The 16,964-nt window shown below is 35.8% G+C and overlaps 1 protein-coding gene across 10 annotated transcripts; it reads right to left on the bottom strand.

Annotated features, from left to right (window-relative positions):
* Nucleotides 1-275: 275 nt before the first annotated feature.
* On the bottom strand, nt 276-14,842 carry LOC111603019 (casein kinase I). Of its 10 annotated transcripts, none has more exons than XM_023320440.2 (10): nt 14,643-14,842; nt 10,788-10,898; nt 9,640-9,806; nt 6,588-6,702; nt 6,259-6,527; nt 5,731-5,901; nt 4,436-4,516; nt 3,148-3,246; nt 776-882; nt 276-610 (listed from the first exon to the last, which is right to left on the bottom strand). In XM_023320440.2, exons 1-10 carry the CDS (start codon nt 14,752-14,754, stop codon nt 541-543), a joined length of 1,302 nt encoding a protein of 433 aa, XP_023176208.1. In that variant the 5' UTR covers nt 14,755-14,842; the 3' UTR covers nt 276-540. The 10 variants fall into 10 exon arrangements, with proteins under 10 accessions (XP_023176208.1, XP_023176210.1, XP_023176209.1 ...); XM_023320442.2 differs by having other exon boundaries at nt 276-592; XM_023320441.2 differs by lacking the exon at nt 9,640-9,806 and adding an exon at nt 7,809-7,960.
* Nucleotides 14,843-16,964: the final 2,122 nt, after the last annotated feature.

The following is a 16,964-nucleotide window of genomic DNA, read 5'->3' as shown; positions in this document are numbered from 1 at the left end:
ATTAAATTTTGATGTATATTATTTGCTTTTTGTTTCTCCTTTGTTTTTATTAATAATATAATTAATAATTATAATAATTTATATAATTAACATAAACGCAAAATTGGTAAATAATAAAAATAATAATAAAATTGTGTTTTCTTTTATTTTTGTTGTTTTCGTTTGAATTTTTTACTGTTTTTTTTCTATTTTCTTTTGTTGTGTTTGTGGTGTTTAATGTTTTTAGGTGTTTCTTTATCTTGTTTGTTTTATTTTTTTTTGTTTTTTGTTTTTTTTTTTTGTTTGTTTGTTGTTTTTCGCTTTTCTATTTACGGATTTCTGTATTTATATAAATTACAACGGAAGTGTCGGTGTATTTGTAGTTGGTGTTGGCGTCAACATCGACGCGGATGGAGGATAACGCAACGTGTGCTGCGACGTTGCCTGTTGGATGTAATCCTGACTCGGATTATTCAATACGCTATCCCGTGAGTTTGAATGTGAAGTGGCGCGCAGCAAGGTAACTGCCTCGCGTTCTGGACTACATTGTACACCTTCTAGTCATTTTTGGCGCGTTGATTTCTTCTTCTTTCGTTTAAAGAAACAACAACATCTGGAATATAAGGAACCACTAGAAACAGTTACAAAAAAGAACCGAAAAGAGAGATGCGCATTAAAACGACAAAGCAAAAACACCAAAACGTTAAATTGATTCGCTCGTTGGCAAATCGATCTATCGATATATCGATTTATCGTTCGATTCACCAAGAGCAATCGCATCGGACTCGTCACATACTTTGTTTCGTCGACAAGCTCTACTTCCGGCTGTTGGGTGATGGGCGTATTGGAGTGTCCGGCCGTGGGATCGTCCGCATTCAGTTCGCCGTTTGTCGAACTCACAACCTGTAAAAACGACACAAACAAAATGCAGAGCATTGCACAAAATTATTTGCATTAGTCTCGACTGAATCACGTCCACACTCTAACACTAAACATAGAGGATACATATTGTCTGCATTGATATTAAGTACTTGGTGATAATACATATTGGACGTATCGTAAACCCTTTGATTGCTTATAACGCTAGTCAAAAACAAATGAAAACCATAATATTTTACTGTCTACAAACGAAACAAAAACACAATGAACAAAAACAATGTCCCATCAGGAAGTTGATGAGTTCCTGCTATTATTGTGCAACTACCAAGTGAATGTGATCAAATTTGGATAGTTTTTCTTCCGTTCTCTGGCATGGGCGTTATGTCTAATGAGCTGCAAACGTGCTGCCATTGAAAGGCATTTTCCCTCATCATTATTTACTTTATAAAGTTACGAAAATGACAAATGAATGTAGAAAAAAATATTACAATATGAAGATAAGAATTTTGAAAGTTTCTGCATATTTCAATATTTATTATTTTATATGAGATTTGTCATTAGTTTCTAATGTGATTCATAGAAACACACCTCAGTTCTACAGAGATTGCCTTTCCATATTCAGCTCGTTTGCAGCTACGAATGTGTTAAAAGACTGATCCTAACTGAACATATTTACACAAGAGACAAGCACACACACACACAAACACACACTCGCACATACACACATGACGGACGCACATATAGAAGACGTTTTAAACTGGAGAACAGGCCACAGGAATTGCATAAAAATACCTCGCAGCAGTCACTGTTGGCACTAGATACAAACGTAAATAAAACCTTATAGCTTATATTTGTTTTGGGGTAGGCAATTTTATTGGATGCAGTAGGTAGTAGGTAGTAGGTAGAAGACAGACAGTAGATAGCAGATAGCAGATAATGGAGGTAGAAGTGGTATTATTTCTTGGGCCCATCGTCACCATCGCTTGTCTCATAATAAGCATCAAATGGGCTATCATCGTCCGAGCTTGAATCTTCGGGCAATCTCTGTAATAAGTTTGGTTTTTGATATGTTTTCTTCTTCTTTGTCTTTGTCGTTAAACAGTTGCCTCTGCTTGCAAATGGACATGCCAATGAAATTGATTATGTGCACAGTAAAAAATCTTGGTTAACTTTTATGCGGAATTCCATAAAAAGTGATCAATAAAGAAATTTAAAATTTTAATAATTCCCTTGTTTCCTTCTCTCCCAAGTTCTTTATAATCCACACTTTATTTTATTGTACTGCTAAAAATGGATTTAAAATCGAGAACTCAACCAACATTTTTTACTGTGTAAAAGATTATGATAATCTAATAATTGCCGAATTCTCAAAAACTGTGCAGACTATGGGTATATACCTATATATACGTATCTATATGTGTGTGAAAGGTACATGCAGTGCGTAGTTTCCAGTGTGAGACATGCGGAATGCGATCAGTGTTGGTTAACGCCATGCAGTGCGAAAAAATTATTGTTAAGAGAGGTCGTCTCAAGAGCTATTGCATTGTTCTCTACATTCATATTCATCATATTTTTGACATGCAATCGATTTCGATATATATTTTTTGAGCTAGATACCAAAGCTAGGCACATTCCATTCTGTAATCGGCGCAGGATATTTCAAATTTCAAAAAGTATGTCCGAGAAAAAAAGAATTAGTGGAACGGAACGGAACGAGAGAACAAACAAACCGAACGATTGTACTTAGGTAGAATAGAAACACTTGGGATATATTGAATTCAGTACCTTGTTGAGCTAATGTAGAGTAAATCAAGTGAAAACATTAGAATTGAAAAGGCCAAAAATATAACAGTCTGCGAGTAATTCAATTAATAGATATTGTTTGTTGTTGTAATCATCATCATCATCATATTATCATTATCATTATCACTATCACATAATAATGTAAGTATATTAATAAGCTAAGGATATATATGTATATGTTTAATGGATGCGTATGCTCTTAATGTTACACATAGAGAGTTCAACGAGCGGGATACGAAAGAGCAGAGAACATTTATGTGCTTAACATGTAGAACCTAGAATAGACACCCGATTATACTGGCATGAAATGGGGGGTTGAGAGTGGGTAGCGCTCAAATCAGTTAGTTCTCTAGTTGGATTCATGAGTTTTTAAATATTTACAGAAAACAAAACCGAACTGATAACTGAACGATACAGAAAAACGAAATGCGGTAGACATTTGTCGCCTGGCTTGAGCCGCGGCTTCATCTACGACTCTGGACTTACCTGCACTGAACCATGCCGATCGGCGGGTGTCAGATTGCCAAGGGTCGCACCCGGCTTGGGCACGTCCGGCCACGCAGCAACACCTCCTTTGGCATTTGTCTGTGGTTGGTTTCGACCGGAGCAGAGGAGAAGTGCGGAACGGAGCGGATCGGATCGGATCGGTTGGAGTTTCGTTTTACAGTGTGTCGGATGGTAATATGGTTTTGGTAGAGCGAGCGAGCGAGCAATGCATAAATTTATCAATTATTAAATTTAGTTTTTGTCGTTTTCAAAAGACAGAGAGACTAGACGCTATTGTTTTGTGGCTATCAACAAAAGTAAGAACTAAAGCAATTCAAGTCGAGTGTGCGCCCAAATGAACTAAAGTTATTGTTGTGTAAAATAAAAACCAAGTTTATAACAATTAAAACAGTTAAAGCCAAATTAAAACTCCCAACGCCTGCAGTTGTGTGTTTGTGTGTGCGTGTGTAGAAGGGTGTGCAGCAGCAGCAAATGCTAAATAAGAACCGTTCACCAAATTTATTCAAAGCCCAAAAAAAAAGCAGCAAAATCTTTGATGTTAGTTTCGTTAAACAATCGCCAGATGTAGAGCTTTCTACGCTCTCTAGCACTACGAGTCTTTTCTGCTCCTTTGCCTGGACCTTTTTACAACGCAGTGGAAAGTAAATGTCTTGCTAGGCTTACAATTAACGCCAAGGATCGAGCAAATGGAATCGAAAAGCAGCAAGTTTCGAGCCGACCAACAGTTAGTTAAGAGTTAATGAAATAAAAAGCATCAGCTAAATATACATAATTCAAGTATAGCAATTACATTGATCTATCCTTCTAGCTCACTGAAACGACAGTTATTATTAAAAGCTAACCAGGTACAAAACGTATTTCTACATACTTTAAGTCTTTTAACTCTAACCTGAAGTATTATATATTCTTCATTTTCATTTTCAATTTCATCAAAATCAAAATACGAGACGTCCTAAAGCAAGTCGGGTTTAATAATCAGGAAAAATATTGGAATTTTTTTATAGGTAAACGAGAAACGAAAAGCAGAAACCAAGTAAGAGCAATTAGGTAAGAAGAGTTTATTGTAATTACGAAGAAAAATAAAACTAATTTAAAACTATGGAAGTATTAAAAATAAAAAATTGAGCTTTAAACTTAGTAATTAGAAAACTGTTTGCCTTATAACCGGAAGAATTGTAACCAAAACACAAAAAAAAAAAATAAGAAGTTATATAACAGAGAAGAAGTTTCTCACGAAAATTGTCAGTGATAGATTAGAATACTTTACCTTAGCCGTAACATTATGACGATCTTTATTTGGTGAAATGATGACTTCATGGCCAGTTTGGAGAGATCCGACGGGCGTTGACTGTGGGCGTGGTTGATTGGTCAATGATATATTATATATGGATGCGGTCGATTTAGTTGTTCGATTTGTATTATTTATATATATTTAATTCAAATTTTAGACACAGATACACGCAGACATATGAATAAATATATTTTTTGTTGATTTATTTGTTTAATTGTGTTTGTATTTGTTGTTTTATAGGTTTTGCGGATGTTGTTGACAATCATAAGGACAGAATTTCGAAGAAAGAGAGAGAGAGAAAGAAGAGAGTGCTGTTAGAATGGCTTCAATTACAGTTAGTTCAATTCGATTGGGTCTTAATGCTAGTGCTTAACAATAAAGAAAGGCGAGCTTGCGACTGGCGATTACCAACACTGAACAAGCAATCTAACGGCAATGGGCAATACGCATAGCACCGATTCACTGGCAGTACGGACGAGCACATAGAGAACTGATTCGAGTATACCTTATCCGATTTATTCTTGGCCAAATACGATGGCGGCGCATTTTTAATAACCTTCATTTGATCCAGCTGGTCCTTGGTCTTATAATGACGGCACATACACACGGGCAGTTCAAGCATACACAGAAAGAAATGCTCATTATCGAATCAAGTTCAAAATAATATAAGGAAAGCGCACGCAAGCAATAAATGAAAACAATATAAATATTTGGTTGATTTTGCTTTTTTTTTTTGGGGATTTTTTCATCACTGCTTTCAGTTTAGTTTGGTCTCTCTTTAATTTAATTTTGTAATTGGCGCTTTATAAAAATATATATTCATAAACGGAATGAATGAAATAACATCGCGCTGCAACAAGAACCGAAATAGAATTGAATCGAATTGAACAATCTGGGCCCATCATCATATTCAATCATAATCATCTGCTGTTAAGCTCGCATCGTTTTGGGCATCTTTGGCTGTTTTGCATGCTATCCAAAATATTACTGATTTTTCAACTCTATACTTTCTACCGGGAGGGCCTTCAACATGCATTGCCCATTTTAAAATGATCATTTTAGAGTTACATGAGGAGGCGCATTACTCAAGTGTTAGATACTGGATTGTCTTGCTTTGCTTAGGTCTCCTATAAATTAAATACGAGTATAGAATTCGGCTCAGATGGTTGTTAAATGGTAATGCGAATATCAATTTCAAATGATGCACATATTTTCGATATGGACCGTGATCGTCATGGCAAATCGCTAAGAAGCTTCAACTTGCTACCTACCATGGTTTTCCCTGTCCAGTCAAATTCGCCCTCGTCGGTATAGCCCTTACGTTCGAATAAGTCTTGAAACAGTCTTCGCAGAAAATCATAATCGGGTGTTTCGAAAAAATCTAACCGCCGCACGTAACGCAAATATGTTGCAAACTCTTCGGGGTGGCCGTCACAAAGTACCTGCAATAAATTAAGAATTGTAATTAATGGAAACAAAAAATTGTTTTTTTAAATGTATTTTTGTTGCTTTTGAATTCTGAAAAAGGCGAGCTGCTAGACAATCTCTCAATCTCTCCGATATCTTCTAACTATCTAACATCTTAGTTTTAAGAACAGATATAAACATGTTTAGTGAACAGTCAGATGTATGAATTCTACTAGAGTCCTGTTAGCATTACTTTTTTGGCATTTTAGAAAGCTTTTCCTATTTCCCATTTCTTATTTTTTAAAGTTTTTTGGTGCGCAGTATCAAAGTTTCGCTTAGCTCACAATCAGAATTCAGAAGCTTAAATGCCATATATATGTATTGAGCCTCACCTCAATAGGTGTTGCACGTTTTGTATCACCGATTTTTTGATATCTCTCTTTGAGTGTATCAGCCTTAAGGCCTTGCCAGGGCAGTGATCCTCTTAAGAAGTACATAAACATATGACCCAGAGCCTCCAGATCGTCACGTCTCGACTGCTCGCGTCCCATATGCGTGTTGATCGACATATAGCGAGCGGTGCCCGTCAGGGACTTATGATCCCGATATGGTATATGTCTATTTGTATCTAAATCAATATATTCTTTGGCCAAACCGAAATCTGCAGACACAAAAAAGGCAATAGATTAGCGGTTCACTCCTCGTTCATATAATCACTTACCAATTATGTGTATAATTTTTTCACGTTTTGTTGATGTTCTGCCAATGAGAAAATTCTCAGGTTTTACATCCCTATAAATTAAGTGCCGACTATGAACATATTCGATCCGGTGGAGCTGTGGCCAGCAACAAGTTCACAATTGGTAAGGGAAAATAAAATTCGATTAGTTTTTGCTTAGTTATGGAAGAAGAAAACACTTCCAGTCTGTCTGCCAAGGAGCAAACAGCAAAAGGCAACTTCATTAAGAATTCATACAATTTTCAGTTGTTCGTTCTGTGTGCTCATTGACAGACCGAGGAAATGTCGAAATATGAATATTGAATTATAGAATGTCAATCTGATTTGTAGTGTCTCAACTAGCTGAAGTTTTGTTGTTGTTGGTTTTGATGGCAACGGTTTTTGGTAACTTAACTCGATACGATTTCTTTTCTTGAAATTAGAAAAATTAATGTGAACACGCTTCGAATGTAAACTCAAAAAATATTTCTAGTTTAACTACATAATAAATGTGCATGCAATTATTTATTATTATTTTTTAATATTATGAACTGATTGTTTTTTATTACAATGAACGTTGGCAGTTAACAACTAAATTGTAGATATTGAAAAAGATGCTAGATAAGAAGCGGCATTAAATGTGTATGGCATTAGAATGCATTGTGATTAATTCTAAACTAAAACGTTAAGAACTTAAACACTATTTGAATACAACCTTAACCAGTTATTGTCTACAAATGAGGTAAAACGATAAGATCAGGTGGCAGACAAGACTCAAATTAATAAGAAGCATTATTTTCTTGTTGCTGTTGTTGTTGTTAGTTAGCAAAATCATAAGGAAAATAATTGAAAGTAAGAAGACAAATTAAACAAAATAAATACGTCGCGCAGATAAATTAATATTGATTAACTTAATAGAAATTCACCCAAGCAGGCCCTACAAATACTCTCTCTCTCTCACACACACAGACACGCAATCTCAAACAAAAATCGGATCAGGTTTTCGGGTAATATATATATGTGTGAAATTTTGCGCTTGCGTGGCCAGTGTTGGTTAATTGTTGGCTTAGCTGCTACCAGTGTTGTGTACGTGAACGAATATGTGAAATGTTTTGAGAAATGCGCGTGCTCGAATAAAAAATTACTTTTTGCTGTCGTTTGTTTGTTTTTTTAGCTGTTTTTAATTTTTTGATTTTTTTTTTTTGTGATTTTGGTTGTACTTACTAATTGTATAGCTATCAGTAGTACGCTCTTCAAAGTGAAACGTCTGCCGCAAATATCGAACAAATCTTCGAGTGATGGACCAAGCAATTCCATAACAAGAGCATTGTACTTGCCGCATGGGCCGAAGTAATATACTTCTGGTACACCCTCTGCTACAGGCCAACAAAAATTTCGGAAATTTTCAAAGTATGGGTCGTTGGATTGTGTAGAATAAAAAGCGATTTTTAAAAATTTACATTTTTTTGTTTGGTTTTTGATTTTGTTTTGGTTTTGTTTAGGTTTTGTTTTCAGTGTTGGGCAGCGCACAGAAGTAACGTTGTTTGATCGTTTGTTGTTGTTGTTGTTTTATGCAAAAAAAAATCGACAGATATAAGAGTTAAGAGAGAGAAAGAGAAAGGAAAGTAGGATATAGAGAGTGAGGACAAATAGTGAAAAAAATTATTTAATATATATATATATATTTCGTTTGTATTATTCCAGCTTTTTTGTAATAGGGGATCACCGGGAAGAACATGAGAAGTCAAAGAGAGATAGAGAAAGTGAAAAGGATAACGAGCGAGCGAACGACAGTGAGATTTATGACTCTTTGAGGTTAGTTTAGCGCGTCTTACGTTTTATTACCACCTTTTTAAATAACTGCTTCATCACTTTGGGAATTGGATTTTTCGTTTTTATTTATTTTTAATCGAAAACTGTGCTAAAAACAACAAGAACAACAAAAATAGAGATTCTCGAAGCATATAACGAGGAAGCCTATGAAACGACCCTCGCTCATCATTAATAACTGATTTATAACTCTGGGCAGCAACTCCAGATATCGTAATACTACGTTGACAACAGTCATACAGTTATACAGTTATACTGTTATACAGTTATACAGTGATACAGTGATTCAGTTATATAGTTATTCAGTTAACACAGTGCCTGCATTCGACTTATAGCTACAGTAACTGCATTTACAAGCCAAATCTTAAGTTTAACTTAGGTGTAGAGTTGAGTGTATAACAGTTAAGTGTAGGCTCTGGGCCTGGCCCATATAGAGTGTTGTTGTATCTGTTGTTGTTGGTTTACCACTTTATTTAGCAAAATATGTTTATTTCTTGGAGCTGTGTTAGTAAATTGGTTAAAATAAGTATAATCATAGAGGCACATACAACAAGTTTGTCATTAATTGAAATCAAGAGAGAAAAACAAATGGGAAAAATCGTTAACTTAGGCAACTAACGAGGAACTGTGGTTAATCAACTGCTTTTGCAATACTTGTTTTCGATATACAAAGAAAGAGAGTTGTTCTTGATTATTTACATAGGAACGTTGTAAGTAGTTTTGCCTATTAACGACTCTTAGTTTACATGCTTTATAATTTAATTGGTGATTTAATTTGATTTCAATTGGATTTTAAATGAGCTACAACCCAAGGAGTAAGACAAAAAACAAAAAAAACCAAAAAAATTTTGCTTTTTTATTTTTAACTACGACGACAGAGGTAATTTCAGTTCGTTTAGTTCGACTACAAAAAATAAAATGTTGACACTAACGTTCATTGTGTTCTTTTGCAATAGGATTATTCAAAATAATAATAAAAAAGAGTTGCTAACATGAAACGTTTAGCCGTTGAGACACTTTGCTTAAAAATGTTGTTTTTAAATCGAAATAAATTACAGTGTAGAGTAGCGCTTGAGCGAAATAGGCGGCGGACTTCACACTCGCAGCGTAGCACTCAGTCCGTCAGGGGGACTGGACCACATCGAACAATACTTCGGACCATGTGAAATCCGCGCTAATTCGCTCAAACATTAATTTGTTCGCATTCCATTTTTAATAAACTTACAAGTTGTTTCGCTATCATCAATACAGTCTTAAGTGAAAATTTACGGGAGCAAATATTGAAGAGATCTTCTAACGATAATCCCAATAACTCTAAAACCATGGCATTATAACGGCCACCGCAAGTGCCCAAGTGATAAATGCGTGGTATGCCTTCTGGGGCGTTTTCGGCTGTAGGAACATCGGATTGGTATTGTTTTTACAGGGTATGTGCCATGCCATCACAATGTTTTATGCAAAAGAAAGCCGATTGAAGCCGATTGTTTTGGTGTTGGTTGATCGGTTGTTTGGTTGTTGGTTGTTGGTTGTTGGTTATTGGTTGGTTGTCGCATGATGATTTATATATATATATATATATATATATATATATATATATATATACATATTTTTTTTGACACGGGATTTATTCAATATCGTATCCGTGACCGTGATCGTGATCGTGATCATTTTCAATTTCATATTTCACAGCGAAAGTTCATTGGTGGATGGTGTTTTTGATGGTTGAATGAAGGAACATAGCAATTTACATATATATGTATATATATATTTATGCATATATATTTATGTATTTATATATAAGAACAACGAAAAAAGAACGGGCGAAAAAATAACGTAAAATTTGTTTAATAAGGTTGAGTTGAGAAATCAGCATATAGTAAGTTGGTGGGCATAAAATCAGAAGAATATAATGGCTGTACAGCTGAGCTGTGTCCAAAATATGCAATAGAAGTCATTGTTTATAGTATTTTTATTATTATTTCTTCTCTTTTTTTTTGTTCGTAATTTAATTCACGCACCGACCTCCGAAATATGCTTGAGAAAATCTATTCATGTATTCTTATGTGTATTCTTATAGCACTTCGAGCTCAAAGTGTTATATATGGAATAGAAATTACGAGTTTACTTGACTAACGAAGGTGGTAACGGTGCAAAACATGGTTTAATTGGATTGGTAGTTGGAGTAAGTGGGAGTGGGTTAGCAGTTAGTCGATAACTCGACAATTGGGCAAGGTAAAATTTATGTTTTTTGGAATATTTTCCTTCTTTTTTTTTTGGGTGGTGAGGGGTTTATTTTGTTAGTCGTTTTTACGGGGTGGTGTTGAGGTTGGCATAGCGTGTACTGATAATTATAATAAAAACATTTTAACATACCATGTGATCCTAATAGCTTATAAAACCTATACTCTAAGTGTAGTTGCGGAGCCTTCGACTTCATAGGCTCCATTTTTATTGCTACATGTTCATTGTTGTAAAGATTTTTTCCTGCAAAAGAAAGAAATGCGATTGTTAGCAAATGATTCCCAAAAGAATTATAGTATGTTCTTTAAAACCGTATCAACAACCCGTCACATGCCTAGCAAACTGAGACACACACACACACACACACACACACAAACATACATAACATCATGCTCAAGAGCTCAACTGCAACTGATCTCAACTAACTGGAACTGGCATGCAGATGACGCGCCTCCTACCTGTAACATTATCAGCGCCACGCCCAACACCAGCAGCAACACCTCCAAAGCAACACATGCGTCGACCTGACCATGAAGAGAATACCATTTGAAATACGATTGACAAACGACCGCGCTGATTCCCGACCCATAATATACCCATCGACCCTATGTGAATTTCATTTCATGCCGTAACTCCAAGAAATGTACCACTTGATCAAATATATGTCTTTCAATCGATCAAATAATATCATACGTTAAACAATAATTCAATTTAATATTGCTTCTGGTTTTTGGTTGTTTAGGAAAAAGTTAATTTTAATTTACACATATATCATATTTATAAACAATCGCAACTAATTGCTTTGTTTTGCGGTTTGCGTGCACTTTTTCCAAAATTAAATGATTTGATTCATTAACTCACATACGTATTTATCTTTTGTATTCGCTTAATTGCATAAATCAAAATGAAATATTAATAAACATGTATAAAAAGCCGCTAGGTGCGAAATTATGTCATGAACGACTGCGGGGTAAAAGGGGGAAGAGCTTATCGTACGCAACATTGTCAACATTTGTAGTCATCAAGCGAGCGGAGCGACCACACTCACTCACTCACTCACAGACATTCACTCACTCTCACTCACACCCACCACCCATGTGGATACTCGTGTGCGAAAAGCCGCATGACTTTGATTACAACAAAGCAAATTTGTATATGGAGCAACACCCAATGGTCGGGGCGTGGCAGACTCGGCTTCCATGAATTTTTTTGTTTACCCATTTAATTTTTTTCCTAACAGTAATATAAACAATAAGATCTTTATCTTTAAATGTCGTCGTCTCCGTTTGAGCGGAAAAACAAATTAATTTTTCCTTAAATTCAGAATTCAGAATGCATTCTGTTTTCTATTGAAAATTAGTTGAAACATATATCGAATAAATATAAAAATAAAATAAATATGAATGCGAGTAACACACAAAATAATTGAAATATTTATAAAATATACATACACGCCTATATTGCCTAATTTCTTGAGCAATTATATAAAAACAACAAAAGCAGGCGCTGTTAGCCTTTATATGGTTTAACTCACACTAGAAGCGTGCCGTTGCTCAAGCGTAACTAAAGCTATCCTGACCTAACTCAATACACGAATCACATACAAAATTATATATATATATATATATATATATATATATTATATATGGTGCAAGTATGTTTGTGCAGACAATCTAACACGCACATAAATTGATGAATCTAGAAGTGCCTTTGTTTTAGCATTTTTTAATGTAGTTTGGATAAAACAAAATGAACAAACCGAACAAAATGAACTATATAAACAAAACTTGGGCAGCAATACGATCTAAACATTCTCCCATAATTAATACAAATACAAAAATAGTCTCAGGCATAATTATAATAATAAGACTCAACACAATTTCCGACCAAGCCACAATGTTAATTAACAGCAAGATAACAGAGCACTGTTAAGTGTCAGCGCAGTGCAACCAAATCAGCGAATGCCATAAATCGTTTCCTCAGTTCTGCGAAATCAACTGAATAAGATTAAAGGAAATTAAATTATGGTACAAAAACACTTTTTAATGAGCTCATCTTTGACCTGACTTAAAAATAAAATAAGTCCACTGAAAAACATAAATCGAAAAAACCATTTTTGGTGTAAAGTTGAGCAGTTTCGCCCCGAAGATGCTTTAAACGACTGCAAATTTTTTACCACTGTGTATAAATGTGAATCATTCGAATACTATCAGTACTTTTAGAAATTTAACACAAATTACAGAGATATTTGTGCGGCTTAATGCAATTTAAACCGTTTAATGTAAACTGCTGTTTTGTTTGGCCTTTGTGTCTTTAAGAAAAACTAAATCATTTGCCATTTATATGCATTTGCTAATTAAAGGTAGATTTTTTTCAAACAACTGCACAGACACTTATTTACCAGTTGCAGTGCAGAGTGATTCATGCACGAACACATATGCAACTGCGTGTGTGCAGGTGCTAAGAGCAAAAAGCAGAGCTCAAGACATTGAATGATCACCTAGCCGAGGAATAGAGACAAAGAAAGTGTGCAAAAAGGAGCCGGTAGGAATAAATGAGCAAAGCAAGATAGAATGTTGGGGCGGATGCAATTAGTTGTCATTCAAGGCGACGCGGGTCTGGCTGCTTAACAGTTTAAGCAGCACTGGACGTTGTTTGCTTGGCTACCTGTTGGCAATAACAAGCAGCAACAGTCGCGTCGCAACAGATGTATGCAAATGCACAAAAGGAAGTGGCAAGCCCACAAAAGAAATGAAAAGAAAAAACAGCCAACAGCCGACAGCCAACAGCCAAACGAAGTAGCAACAAGAAAAACACAATTTTATAAAAGCGCATTTAGCAAACAAAGCAAAAGTGGCGATGCCAACGACGACAACAGCAACAACAACGTCGACGGCTGCGACTGCGACTGCGACAACAAAACAGATGGCAAAATGGAATGGCATTTTATTTAGTATTTTGCAAAAATAAAAAAAAAAATTATAAAAAGTTCTTATTGTGGTTTCTCAGCCGCTGCTGCTCCCCACCTCATGCGCTGCCGCTGGCAGCCGTGAAAAGGAATGCACATGCAAAGGAAGTCACAACAAAGATGGCTATTCAAAGGTAGTCGAAGCCAACGTCGTGTCGCATGCCAAAAGCTTCAGCAAGCGACAGCAAAAGCAAAAATTATAACTTGTGGGCGTTAAAGCAGCGCGCGAGAAAATAACCCTCGCGTTGTAAACTCAAAAAAACTGTTTTACAGTTATAAGACGCACGTTGCTCGCAATCAGCTACCTGAGTGTGACGCGCCTAATGATGTAAGATTTGATTCGGTTTTGATAAGCTCATAAAGATACAGTTATGTTGGCCCACTGACAAAAGTCGCGTTGCAAGTTCTTTTTCTTGGGATAAACACAATGTCAATTGAAGTAGTCGCTTCAATGCGATTCTCAAAGTGCACTTTTTCTTTGTGCCTCAATTTGTGCTTTAACGAACTTTATTTTCCAAGATTTTAACCAGTAATAATGTATATAAAAGGAATTCTAGCGTAGTCTAAATAGACAATTATTAATATACCAGCTTGGTTAAATGTTCCAATTATTCAACCAAAAGAAATACTGATTTTATTCGATCAGTCATACATAATATTGCTTGCTCTTTCAACCGACCTTTTAATCGTTTCCTTTTGTTCAAGAGTTCATGAATTCATCAAGGACTATGAAACGATTTCGCTAGAGCATATTAATAAACAACGAATGAACTAATTCGATTTGTTTAATTTCCAATAAATAGTTAATGACTGGGCGTCCCTACTCTAGAACGAATTTAATGCAAATTTCGTGTTTACAGTTTAACTGTAGTATGTAAGACGGATACTTTAGCTAAAGATACTTTTCAAGCAGTCCGTTTCGTTAACAGTATTTGCAGCCCATACTTTGGCTATAATCTTGGCCCATTCACCATATATAAATCGGTTCGTTGATATATTGAATTAAAGATGAAACTTACCTAAACGCAATTCGCCAAAGTTACCACAGCCAATTTTTTTACCGACACGAAAATTTGGTCCGACCATGAGCACACCGGTTGTGGTGCTTACAGATTGGCGGGTGGAATACATGTTATTGCTTGTGCTCTTAACACCGGCAATGGTAGCATTTGCCACATTACCAGCGGATGGACCGGCAGTGGTTGTCTGTGGACCGCCGCTGCAAAGATAAAAGGAGGTAAAGAGAGAAAATTTATTGATTAGATATATATATATTAATGTCGAATAAATATACGTGCGTATGTGTGTGTGTGTTGGCATGGGTGTGTGTGTACGTATATATATGAGTGTGCGTGTGTGTGTGCGGATGTGTACGTGCGTGTGTGTGTGCATGCAACAACCTGAGATAGGTTTTAAACTTTTCGATCAACTTGGGCGCCATTTTTACAAGTCCTCACCAAACCATAAACAATGATTAACAGAAATATCTAATCGAATGAACGTAAACAAAGAGTTTTATATACAAAACACAGCCGCGAATTTCGCGATTAACAGACGCTCGTTCGGCTAATGATTTGTTGTATTTGTTGTGTTTGAATTGTAAAGTACGTACTCGGTTTTTTTATGTGTACGATACATTCAATTTTGAGAGACGATAAAAGCAAAGCAACGTTTTTTATACAACTTTTTTTTTTATAATTTTTCTAATTTTATTTTTTAAGTTTTTTTGAAATTTCAGCTGGTTTCCTTAAACAGTTGTGAGATCTCAAAAAGCTGTGTGATCTGATCATTTAAAATTCTGCTGGCCGACTACGTATACAAAATGTGTCCAAGTCATATCTTGGCTTACAACAGCTTGGCCGAAACGCTTTTGCGGCTGGCCATAGGCAACAAAAAAATGGCAACGAATTTGAAATACCCTAACAAGCCCGCGGCTAACTTGATTAGCTTTAATAATAAACAACAAATTCAAAAAATATACAAGGCTCATGGGCAAGGGAATACACAATATGCCTTAACTTGTTTATTTTATTAATTATTATTAATTATAAAAAGGAAAGGCCCAAGGCACATTTGTTTCTTTAACCAAGCCAAATGACGAAAAGATAGGCCTCATTTGCCAATAACAAAGAGTATTTATTTATAAAACTTGCTTGGCGTGGCAAAGGACAATGACACAAAAGTTTTCGCTTGCATTTTTAAATAACCACAACAAAGAGTGGCACAGAGACAGCCACAGACAACAGACAACCCGCAGCCAATCATAGATACTCGACTGTGACTACGACTGCGACCACAACTCTGACTCCTCCGCCTTCTCCTCCGATCAGCTAGGCGGCCATGTAATGTGGCCGCCCGCGCGGAACCAATTTGGGTGACTCATTCGTTGAGCGCGTCAGCTGGGCTTTCTGAAATATTATGGCACAATATATACAGGCAGACAGACAGACAAATATATATATATATATATATATATGAATACACATTTGATTAAGACAAAAGCCTTTTATGCTGTGTTGCTTGGCATTCACAGTTTGCTTTGCGCCTAGGGCGTGGCTTGGCGTGGAAAATCTGCTGTTGCAAATCTAGTTCAATGTCAGGTCAATCATTCGAATGATTGCAACATCTGCCACATCATGCAACGCACCGAGTCATAGGAATCTCAAGGGAAACCCAATACTATGGATGGCTGACTGAAGCTGGCGCAGTTTCCTTCGACAAGTGTCGTTTATCTCGGCTTGCCCTGAGCAAAAGTCAAGGCATTTCATTTGCCGTACATAACTCATTAATTAATTTATGCTATTGAGAACAAATGCTAAATTCGCACGAGAAAAAACATTTGCTTTGACCGAAAATAGTTGAATTCCTCTGAGCAAATTTTCGGCATTTCCCCAGATGAACAGACACGAGATGAAAGTAAATCGAGAAACGAGAAATTGAAAAATAAATTTAAACTAAAAACAATTCACTAAAATCAATTATTAAAGAGAAAACTTTAAAATAAGTTTCTTATAATGTCATGAATCGAAAAATTAAAATATAGAAATTATAAATAACATTCTTTATTCGGTATCAGTTTACAGTCATATCTGTACCCACACACATACACACACACATAGTCATAAAAAATCCGAAACATCGATAATTATACCGTTAAGCACTGCTGTTAAGGAAAAGAGTATAAACCGCCGATAACAATTAAGCCCAGAGCAATAACAGCAAACTTTCTGCAAATGTAGCAGCCAAATTGCTGTTGCTGTGTGTGAGCGAAGGGGCGTGTGGTGGGTAGTGGGAAGGCAACGGACTAAATCGAATTGAAACTCAAAAAAAAGAAACCAGTT

The sequence above is a fragment of the Drosophila hydei genome, unplaced genomic scaffold, assembly GCF_003285905.1.
Source record: "Drosophila hydei strain 15085-1641.00,03,60 unplaced genomic scaffold, DhydRS2 tig00000063-arrow-pilon, whole genome shotgun sequence".
Taxonomy (NCBI): domain Eukaryota; kingdom Metazoa; phylum Arthropoda; class Insecta; order Diptera; family Drosophilidae; genus Drosophila; species Drosophila hydei.
Note: the sequence above shows the minus strand (reverse complement) of the source record. Positions and strands in the feature narration are given on the sequence as shown.

Excerpts from the sequence above, each read along its gene's own strand:
- LOC111603019 (XM_023320440.2), bottom strand. The coding sequence starts at position 14,754 with ATGTATTCCACCCGCCAATCTGTAAGCACCACAACCGGTGTGCTCATG. Across the intron at positions 10,899-14,642 it reads CTTTGGCGAATTGCGTTTAG|GAAAAAATCTTTACAACAAT; the intron begins GTAAGTTTCATC and ends TTTCTTTTGCAG. Across the intron at positions 5,902-6,258 it reads AACGTGCAACACCTATTGAG|GTACTTTGTGACGGCCACCC; the intron begins GTGAGGCTCAAT and ends AATTTATTGCAG.